This window comes from Etheostoma spectabile, chromosome 8 (assembly GCF_008692095.1).
Source record: "Etheostoma spectabile isolate EspeVRDwgs_2016 chromosome 8, UIUC_Espe_1.0, whole genome shotgun sequence".
NCBI classification, from domain to species: domain Eukaryota; kingdom Metazoa; phylum Chordata; class Actinopteri; order Perciformes; family Percidae; genus Etheostoma; species Etheostoma spectabile.
In genome coordinates, this window is record NC_045740.1 from 6,585,791 (window position 1) to 6,597,066 (window position 11,276).

Sequence of the window (11,276 nt, forward strand, 5' to 3'; positions counted from 1 at the left end):
ATTTGACTGGATGTTTGGGGTTTATAAATCCCCATTATTCCTGCACGTTTCAGTAGAACTGATGTTATGATCCATTGTTAATCCCCTGCAGTTTGCTATGTATTCAACATTATTGTTTATAGAATTAATATCCAGAATGCTAGTTAGCAGCATAATTAAATCTTAGCGCCTTCACACACACACACACACACACACACACACACACACACACACACACGCACACACGTTGCTATCTTTCTATTTGTCTGCATCTTTGCATCCAGGTCTTATTTCAGCCAGAGTCAGATTTCATATTGAATGTTGTGCCTCTGAGAGACTCCTTTCATCAGAATACCTACTCCAGATTTTACACACACCAGGGATTAGCCAAAGGCTCAGTTTACCACAATGACAAGACTTTAAAATATAGAAATGAGAACCAGCCACTGTTCTTATGCTCATTTGAATCCCTTTCATGACTTGAGCTTCCGTTTCCGTGTACTATTATTAGTCTTTCATTCTTTCTTGCAGGAGGAGGAGAGAAGGTGGAGGAAAGGGTAGTTCAAGTTGAGCCTAAGGGGAGAGAATGATGGAGGAAAGGGGGAAATCAAGATTTGGAGACAGTAAAGGGTCGTCAATAGAAGGAGCAGAGAGTTGGAAGAAGGGAGGGGATGGTGTTGATGTGTATATAGGTCACTAAATCAATGAGAATCAGGTTTTTGAAGGGGAGAGAAGAGGGTATTTATAGATACCAGTGGAGACATGCATCAGTGACAGGCACAATGATGCTGGGAGCACGAGAGGATGGGGGGGAGGGGTAATCTGGGAACAGACTTTGGTCAAATAAGTCTGCAGAGAATTCTCCTAACAAATGGCAAAAGATTCTCAATAGTGAACAAATAGCATGGAGCGCAGCGTAAAACAAAACATAATCAAATGTAAATCACTGCAGGATGCTTTGAGCAAATGACCTTCCCAGCTTTATTGACAAAACGCAGGCAAACTGTTAGTTGCGGTACTGCTCACAGCATTTGCATCTACAGCACGGCTCAACTCATATCCTTTTGAATTGTAATCTGTGATATCAGAGAGCCAAATGATTGAATGGAATATTAGCTTTCTATTTTGAAGGCTTGTAAGGAGAACCTGCATATTTATTACTCTGAAAGGCGATGAAATGCAAAAAAAACATTAAAGACCGCATTGCAAAGATTTCAGGTCAGAGGTTATTGTAATCATTTTCATTTCATAGATGAATTACACATTTTCTGCTTAAACCAATTCTGCCAAATTGTAAAGTGGTAATACTGGGCTTGTGATGTAGTTTTATTACTGTCATGGCTTATCCTATTTATTTTATAATGTCTCCCTTCTGCCAGCTTCATATGACAAGAAGTTCCCTCACAAATTGGACATTTTCTCTGAGAACAAAGAGAAAAAGTAATTAAAGAAATTGTTATAAATTGCCTCATGACTGGATTTTTCTAGGACTAAGTCAAGGTCACAGACAAATAGTTCCTTCACCACTTACAGGGCTGCTGCCTATGTGAGATGTCAGACAGCCTGAGTACTGGCTGATAAAATACTCTATTTTACATACTGTACATAGGCTACGTACAGTTTTGAAGTACTTCCGCATACATGAGTATTTCCTTTAGGGCTGCAACTAACCATTATTCTCATTCTCTATTAATCTCTGGACTTCTTTGTTCAATGAATCAATTAATTGATTAGTTTACATAAAAGTAACAAATCAGTCAAAGTTTCCCAAAACCCAAGGTTACAACTTCCAATGTCTTGTTTTATCTAACAAACATGTTGATTTTGAATAAATCATAGACATTTTTTTGTACCGTTTGTTTTCTTTATTTTTGAGGGATAAATGACTAATAAATAATCAAAATAGCTGGCAATTAATTACAATTACAGAATATAAGGCAGCTAACATTAGCTTTACAGTGAGGTAATATATTGGAATGCTAACAAATAAGTTATAATAAACCGTTATTGCTATTTCTTTGAGTGGTAGTTTGTAAGATGTAATATAAACACATTTTGTGACCATCTTGGGACCACATTGGAAATGTATGAAAACTCATAAGAAAAATACAGTATATGCAAAAACATTCTGCATGATGAGTACTTTTACCTTTCATTTTTTCAATGTTTTTCTACTTAAATATAGCCTAATTTTATTTTTGAATGCAGGACTTACTGCTTGTAATTGAGTACATTGGTACTTTTCCACTTTTGCTTCATTAAAGGTCTCATGACATAGTGCTCTTTGGATGTTTTTATATAGACCTAAGTGGTCCCCTAATACTGAAGTCTCTTTCACAAAATTCAGCCTTGATGCAGAATTACAGCCACTAGAGCCAGTCCCACGTTGAGCTTCCCTTAGTATGTGCCATTTCTGAATCTGTAGCTTTTGAGGAGGAGAGGGGGGGGGTAAGGTGGAGGCTGGGGGTGTGGCCTTGACCAACTGCCGTTTGAAAGCCATGATGTCTCTCTCTCATTGGTGTACCAAAATTCTCTGGGCGGGCAAAGCAGAGAAAGGGTAGGTAACCTTGTGCCTTATGACCTCATAAGGAGCAAGATTCCAGATCGGCCCATCTGAGCTTTCATTTTCTCAAAGGCAGAGCCGGATACCCAGGGCTTGGATTAAACCTATCACCGTTTCTACCCACTAGGGGACCATAGGCAGGCTGGGGGAACGCATATTAATGTTCTTCGGGAACCATATTAATGTTAAAAAATCTCATAAAGTGAAATTTTCATGCCATGGGACCTTTAAAAGATCTGGATTGTTGGCTACTTCTTCCATCACTAATAACATTCCCAATTAAGCCATGCATTTCAGGTGCAAGCCTTGTCTAAATCCCATGGGTGGGCCTTTATGGGCTCCTCATAACAAGACAATATTTTTTAGATGACAAATGGATGTCCAAACATCATCAAGAATTGCATGTGCATGGCAGCAGAGCATTCATACTTCTAAACAATAGCTGCTAAAAGTCACTTTTTCCCATTGTGTCCTCTGAGACAGTGAGCCGGTGGTTATTAGAGAGGGAGAGAGGGAGAGAGAGGGAGAGAGAGAGAGAGAGATAGTGAGAGACTCAAACTGGTTAGCCCACTATCCACTAGGAGGAGAGGAGAGGCTGTTGAGGAGCAACAAAACAATAAACAGCTACTACTACAAACCACATCAGCGGAGTTCACGATACACGCCAGAGGAGTAGGCTCCAGCAAATAATTGAGACAACGCCATCGTATTTGCCTCGGAGTGAAGTAACAGCCATGTATCTGAATAGGGAAGAGGACAATAGCAAAGGTAAGATCCTGTCAAGAATTACCACTCTTTGCGAAGATCATCCTACTGACAGTTTCAAGGTGTTTCATTTCTGACCTGCTGTTTCTCTTTGAGGTGACTGGCTTACATGAAACGGTGGGGATGTAACCCACTGTCACACGATGTGGGCTATGTCTTTTTTGAAACAGCCTCCTCCTTTGACATGGACCGGTGATGTTAGTGAAAGTGTGGGTTGTCATTATGTAATATCAGTGCAGTTAATTGTCTCGTAGGAGAATGCTTATCATTTGCCCAAATCCTGCATTTATTCCAATGCACCGTGAACGATTGTGAACCTGTTGTACACAGAGCCACTTATGCATCATTTTGCCGGTGTGCATTGCCCTGTACTGTTAATGTTTTGTAAATGTACAATACATACTTAAGGGCAACATAACACAAGGTCAAAGCATATATGGCTACGATATGGTGCTCCACAGCTCCTGTCATCCTGAAACAAAATAACTGACGAAATGCAGTTTATTGCTTAGCGGGAGAGATAACTGTGCAGCAGCGAGACGGGTAAAGAGGGTACAAAGGAGGCATATTTGAGTAATCTCTCCCACGTGTTTTTGAGGCGTGATTGCTTCTCTCTTCGGGTGCCCAGAAACACACTCGGCTCATGTCCCCTGCTGTTACCATGAATCATAAAAAGCTCTCTGGGGCTAAGAGGTAATGCTAATTACCACCTAAATCTTCAAGTTAGAAGAGAATAACACCTGCTGCTACCGAGGAGAGAGGGGAGGAGGGGGTGTAAAATAGCAAAAGGCAGAGTGGGAGGAGCCATTTTTGTTCATTTTACTGGGATGTGAGATAATGTGATCTCACCACACAACCAATATGATACAGTACGGATGTGTGTGTGAGCAACAGCATCCGTGGGTAGAAAGAGGACGGTAGCTGGCGATGAGAGCCACCAGCTGGAATATGTTTACAGAAACACAAATATAGCTAGCCCTTAAAAAAGACTTTACTTAGCCTAAAGGATAAGATAGCCTAGATACACTTAAACTACACCCCAAAAAGTTTTTTAAAGTTATTTTTGTCCTATTCAGTAAGAAAACTCAGTAAGATTGCAAAATGAGTGCAGCCCCTATAGGAAAATTAAGGAAATAGTTAGGCTTAGCTAACATTATCTTATTTTATTACATTATAGGATGAATAATAATGAAATAACTACATTTTTTTATATGGTTATAGCTCTACTGTGTATTTTGTTGTTAACTGTTGTCACTGGCCAGGTTGTCACTAGCAAGCAATAGCCCAGCTAAATAATTTGCTGATCACATTTCAGTCATGATATTTTAGATGCCAACTTATCATTTTTTGTCATCCATATTGTAACTAATTGAAACAAAATTACATTATTTTACTTGAAAGTAATAATTCACATTAGTTAGCCGTGTTTAAGGTGCTGCTAGTTTTCTTCTTTACTTGAAAGTGTTGAAAGGATTGCACATGGTTTTTAGTTGCTGAGACCATTCCCAGCTCAAGCAGGTGAGCATACCCAAATTACCAGATTATTTATTAAGATTATTTTTTGGGGGGCCTTTTCCCCTTTATTTCAGAGTAACAGTGGATTGTCAGGAAAGGTAGGAGAGATGGGGGATGACACGCAGCAAAGGGCTGCAGGTCGGATTCGAACCCTGGCCACTGCAAAGGACTCAGCCCACATGGGGTGCACGATCTTACTGGGTGAGCTAGAGGCCGAACCTTAACCAAGATTATTAACAAAGTCTTACAAAATCCACTTGGATGGCAGTATCAGTCAGTTGGCCGGTTGGCTCGCCACCTTGGTCCAGACAACTATTAGATTGATTTCCATTGAATTTGATGCAAACATTCATGTTCCCCAGAGAATGAATCCTAGCGCATGTTCAAACACAAAATGGTGTGCACTGTTATACTACGGTTTCCGGTTTTGTAAAACAGGCTTTGAGGTATGGTTTCTCTTGTTTGGTCAAAGATGTTACCCTATCAGCAGCAACGTGTGTGTAAACTTGTGGTATTAAAAAGGCAGCATGCCTGCGCACACAACAGGGTTTGAAACGCACCACGATTTTAGTTTAAATAAACGTTATGGTACATTTTGTCGGGGCTAATTGTGCCTCTGTTGATCACAGTCCCCCAGAAAAACACATCTGTGCATATTTAGTCTGCCGTATATCATGGGAGTAAACCCGGAAGCTTAGAAACTTTTTGGTGTATACGCTAGGCAAGGAACTCCATTGAACTGAATAGGCGCCATTTTGGGATCCGGTATCCAGCTATTAATATAGATCCACGGTGGATCTCCTGTTATAAATAGGGTGACATTTTTTGGCCTCGTCATTTTATGGCTTTATTTAGCACGTCATTGATCCAACTGGAAATAACTACTGGGAACATCTCTCAATATGTTGTTCAGACACTCTGAGCAATAAAATACAACACATCTTTTTTGTAGCATCCATGTTTTTTCCCACATACCGACTTGCAGCTCATGAACACACTGAAGTCAAAACTAGGACCATCCCATGAGCCTGTCAATGCAGAACTCTAAACTAAGATAGTAAACATTACTTGCTAAACATCAGCATGCATTGTCATTACACGCATGTTAGCAAGCCAACATTAACATTTAGCTCAAAGCACCATTTTGCTTAAGCCACAGCCTCACTGAGCTGCTACCGCTGCTAGCTCTTTCCTTGTTGAAGGTCAAAGAGGGATGCAAAGGGAAATGTCTGGAGCACAATACTGTATAGTGTATAGGAATTTAAGACCCAAAAGATTATGTTAGTTAGTATTAGCAGGTATTAGATGAGTCAGGAGCATCAGGAGTGAGCATTAGTGTGAGGTTCTGAAGTAATTAAAGGCAAGATGGTGAGAGTGAATTAGGGCTGCACAATTAATCGCAATTTTATCAAAATTGCAATATGGACTAGTGCAATATCCAAATTGCAGAGGGGCGCAATATCTGTTAAAGGCAAAATAAGTGTCAAACCATTGTGAATGAAGTATTGTGGTGGTTCAGAGATGTCCTGGCCTACAAATCCTATCCTCCAGACTACAGAAAACAACTTTGTTTGGTACAGAACCTTGAAAAAATCACACATACAAATGCAATCGCAACATAAGTCAAAACAATCACAATTAGATGTTTTCCTCATATCGTACAGCCCTAGAGTGAATGCACCTGACACGTGTTGCTAGACATGTTGGGTATTTGGCCAAAGCTAATCTAAAAAAAGGTTGTTTCCAGGGATTTTTAGACTGCAAGTAAAGTAGTTAAGTTATGAGTAGGATGACTACTAATGTGTGGGGCTACTCCTTTAAATACGGAGTTCAATACTTGATTGGCACGCCTGTAATTGATTTATGTGAGTGGGTGTTCCTTTCCGGTGAGTGTTTCCCTCTCCGCACTGCTGTGGCCTTTAAATTCACACCGCGTCTCAAGGTGGAGTGGCAGGGAGATGGAGAATGGTCTACCGGGGATATATTGATTATGGCCTCAAAGGATTAAAGGGGAGTGAGGACAAGCTGGTTGATCATATGTGAGCCTGACAATCACACAAACTACTTTTAAATACACATCTGAAAAAAGACTGAATGTGGGCAGTGGGCATGTGGACTGGAAACGTAAAAAAAGTAAATTGATGAAAGTCAAAAGGGGTGAATGCTGCGAGTGCCACCCTACTATGGTCTCTTCAGTCTGACGGCTAAATGGCTCGTTATTTACACCCACTGGAAAACATTCAACAACTATTTAGACTACTAACTGATGTCCAGAATGCAGCAGTGTGGGTTCCTGCTGGGTTGGATTGTAGGTCATTAACAGACAACCTGGGGGTGGTCAAACCATCCAGCCAACTTTTCTTTATCATGGTAAAAATAACAATTATACAAAATATTGGATTCTTTAATGGGGAGTTCAGTTTAAGAATGCATTTAGGTTTAATGTTTTCTACTCAACAGATTCATTTGATTTATTACAAAACTAAAAAGAAAAAAAAGAAAACATACCAGTTTGGGATGGGTGTGGCAGTCATCATTTTTGAATCTTAGCGAATAGGCAATATAAACACTATTTCAGAGTACTAAAACACTAAAGATGTAAAGAACCACTGACTGTTAAAAACCAAATAATTAAAAGCCCACGCTACAGAAAAAAGCTATTTAAATCTCTAAGCAGTTGGATGTCATAGAGTTTAGGTTAATTTGCTGGAAGTAATAATTATTGTCATCAATTGATTGATAGTTTATTCTCTAAAATGTTAGACAGTAAAAAAAAACTGCACGTTTAAATTCCTAGAGCCCAAGGGGACATCTTTAAAAAGAAAAAAAGGTGTCCGACCAACCTTCCAAAGATATTCCGTCTGCTGTCATATTGGACAATGAAAAGCAGCAAATCCTCACATAGAAACTGGATCCAGGAAATATTGGGAATTTATGCTTGAAAAATGATTCATTAATAAAAAAAATAGATGCTGATACATTTTCTGTTGATCAATAAATTGTTTCATCTCTACAGATCTGTATCTAGGTTACAATCTTAAATTGCTTTTTAAAGAAAGATTTTCTCACATCAATACCTACTGAATGACAGTTATGAATAGACCAGATTTTTCTTATCTCAGTCAATAAAGTATTGGGTTTGTATGAGACTTTACACATTAGAGTGTGTGTTTCTCCTTTTTAACCATCACCAGCAAGTGTGAAAAATCTGTCATGCAGGCGGCATCATCACCCCGTGCACAAGGAGAAGACTGTCCCTACTTGTGAAATTTCTGTGCTACACAGAATCACTTCTATTCCCTCTTCAGCAGAAATGTAAGCCATAAACTGAAAGGTTTCTTTCCAACTGAAACAGTGTGATTTTCAGCTTTTCAAACGGGGGACCAGTACAGACTCGTGAATGAAGAGCTGTTCAGCTTCATCTATTGATGACTGTTTTGATGAACGGACTGCAAAACATTTGTTTGACAGGCACTAATGATGCCTTTTTTTTTATTGATCAATACCAGGGCAAATGGTTAAGATGCAGGTTAGGTTTGGATAGACTTATTCTAAGGGTTGACTAACTTCATATATTATGCATGTAACCACCCTGATCTTTTGAACTACCAACGAGCGGTGGTTCAGGAATGCAGCTTCATAGCCCCTGATTGTAGAACAATGTCTTCTTATGACATTTTACCTTGTGTCTTATTGGAGTGTCTGGTTTAAACAGTGGAGAGCTTCACTCGTTTGCTTTGCAGTATAAAGTATTATCCTTCTGTGTTTGGACATTTTGTTATCTCCTGCCTTTTGTAGGGCTAACTCTGGAGACAGAGTTTGTCCATCAGGGAAAAATCGCCTTAAATGTAATAGATGTGTGGTCCTGTTCTGGCATCCCAAACTCCACTTGAATATGATATATAGTAAAACGTCATCTTAACTATTGATTTAGGTTGATGCTGGCCATGGATTTGGGCTGGAGTCTAAATCTCTGGACGGGAGTAACCAATCTAAATGACATAAGTTTGGCATGCTATACTATATATTATATATATATATATATATATATATATATATATATATATATATATATATATATATATATATAGTAAATTTTCCTTAGTTCCAATTACATAATTCTGGTGGTTTTAGCCACTCTAGCAGTTCTCGAGATGGCAATATCAGTCAGTGCACCACTTTGTTCCAGACTGAATTTTCCCAGCAACTATTAGATGGATTGCCATGAAACAGATTGTCCCCCATAATGTTTAAATCAAGTGCCATCGTCAGGTCAAAATGTAATTCATCCAATACTTTTGTTTTATGACCAAATCCTACAAAAGTAATGACATATCATATCAGCCTTCAGCTGTACTTTGTGTTTATTGCTAATTAAGCCATATTACCTTGCAAACATGCTAACCTAAGATGGTGAACATGGTAAACATTGTACCTGCCAAACTATACCATGTGAGCATTGACAATGGGAGCATATTAGCATGCTGATGAAGCACCACTGTGCAGCTTAAGAGAGCTGCTAGCATGGCTCTAGACCCTTGTTGTATATGAAACCATCAGACTGGATTTTATTGGTCTCTTTTCCAGTTATGGGCCCCTTGACTTGTCTACTGCCTTTCAAACGTCATGTGCAAATATCCCAAATGCTTTATCCCAAATTCTTCAAAGTATGGTTATCAGCTTTTATATGTGTGTTTACTATAGCCACTTACCTCAAATGAAAAGTGGTCTTCATGTACTGCCACTGGTTGTGGCATTGCATGGGTAGCTATCTTGTGTGTGAAGACATTCATTAGGTGTAGCATCAAGAACTGTAATGGAAACTAGAACTGGATTTTAATGGTGTGATTTCAGTATGGCCTTGAGTATCCTCAACCTCTTTGTTATTATTGCCCTGTAGAAATTGATGATGTCCTTCTACTTCATGCCTGTTTTACTAATGTGATATGGAAAATTATTGCTGTGGCAGTCTTGTAATGTCCATGCCTCTTAGAGCAAAATGAATTAAAAAAGAGCCAGATGCTGGGAGAAAATGTTATGCTTTTGCTGCATTCAACAAGTCTATATGATCTATATTGATCAAACTTAAAAGGAAGACGGACTATGTTCATTCATGTTTCCCTCTATTTTCTCTGGCTAACATTGTTTAAAGCATACAAGCTATTCTGTGGTCCTGTCAGCATGGTGTATTGATATCAGATGTTGAGTCGATGAAAATGTCGTATTTTACAGCAATGCCTGAATTAAAATCAGTAGATTCAGTCTGTGAGTATCAGATTGATAAACACAATCACATGAGAAACTTTTGATATGTAAGGTATATAAGGACACACAGGAATAGCGTAATTATAGAGAACGATAAATCAGCCTATTTGACATTTAATAGATCACTTTGTCACTTGAGCTTAGGTTTATTTAGCTTTGAATGAATAGTCAAACGGTTAACAGCTCTAATTTATTATACAGATGTATGTTGTGAGCTAAGCCACTGGGAAAATCTCAAGGATCACTGGAGTCAGAGGAGCAGGCTACAATGCTGCGATGCAGGCAATTAGATACTTTTGTAGGAACACCTGCAATGAAACATAGATTTGGACCCGCTGTTTCACTGTTCCACTGAGAGAGCTCATCATCCTCCCCGGTTACACAGGAAGCTGTATCAGCTGATTAGAGCAAGGCCTAATCACACTTTGAATCGTCAACCAATATGCGTTTCAAAGAAATGAAATTGCATTTGTGAAGAATGGAAGAAAAAATAATGGACTTTATATCGACCCTACAGTATGGCTGAAATACCACACTTACTGTACATGATGTTAGTCTTATGTTATGTATAGTTAGGTAATGTTGTATACTGTATCAGAATTATTTTATTACACTTTAATGATGCACATTTTTATTTTATCTTTGTTACAGAGTATACGAAATCAGACAGTATCCATATGTGAGACTTGTTGATACAGTTATTTTTCTGGTGGACTCTCTCTCAGCTGACTGGGTTGCGGAGGTGGGGGAGGACTTTTACTTCTCGTCTGCCATGTTCTGTCCCTTTCTCCTCTGTGTCATGGGGAGGACGAGGAAAAAGGACAACGGCGGTTAACATCAGCCGGTCATGGGGAAGAGTGATAGAAAGCAAGAGGTAGAGAGGCAGACAATAGAGTGGAGGCCAGCGTGAAAAGATGTGGAGAGCAAGAGAGACAGAGGGAGAGGGAGAAGCAAAGAACAAGCCCTGGAGTGCTAGCCAATCAAGGTCACACAGAGGAGAGGAGGCCCTGAGTGAATATGTGTGTGTGTGTGTGTGTTTGTGTGTGTGTGTGTTTGTGTGTGTGTGTGTGTTTGTGTGTGTGTGTGTGTGTGTGTGTGGTGTGTGTGTGTGTGTGTGTGTGTGTGTGTGTGTGTCTGTTACGGGAAAAACAGTTAGGCTACATAGGAAAGAATGAAGTGTCTGTGACAG

The 11,276-nt window shown here is 39.3% G+C and overlaps 1 protein-coding gene across 2 annotated transcripts in view; it reads left to right on the forward strand.

The window, feature by feature from the left end:
- The first annotated feature begins 3,065 nt into the window (after nt 1–3,065).
- syt7a (synaptotagmin VIIa) overlaps nt 3,066–11,276 on the forward strand; it is a 75,477-nt gene continuing 67,266 nt past the window's right edge. The window contains exon 1 of one of the 2 annotated variants that reach the window (XM_032524214.1): nt 3,066–3,310. In XM_032524214.1, the coding sequence (XP_032380105.1) occupies nt 3,277–3,310 (34 nt within the window). In that variant the 5' untranslated portion in view covers nt 3,066–3,276. The remainder of the gene's footprint in view (nt 3,311–11,276) is intronic. The other variant, XM_032524215.1, reaches the window with a different exon arrangement.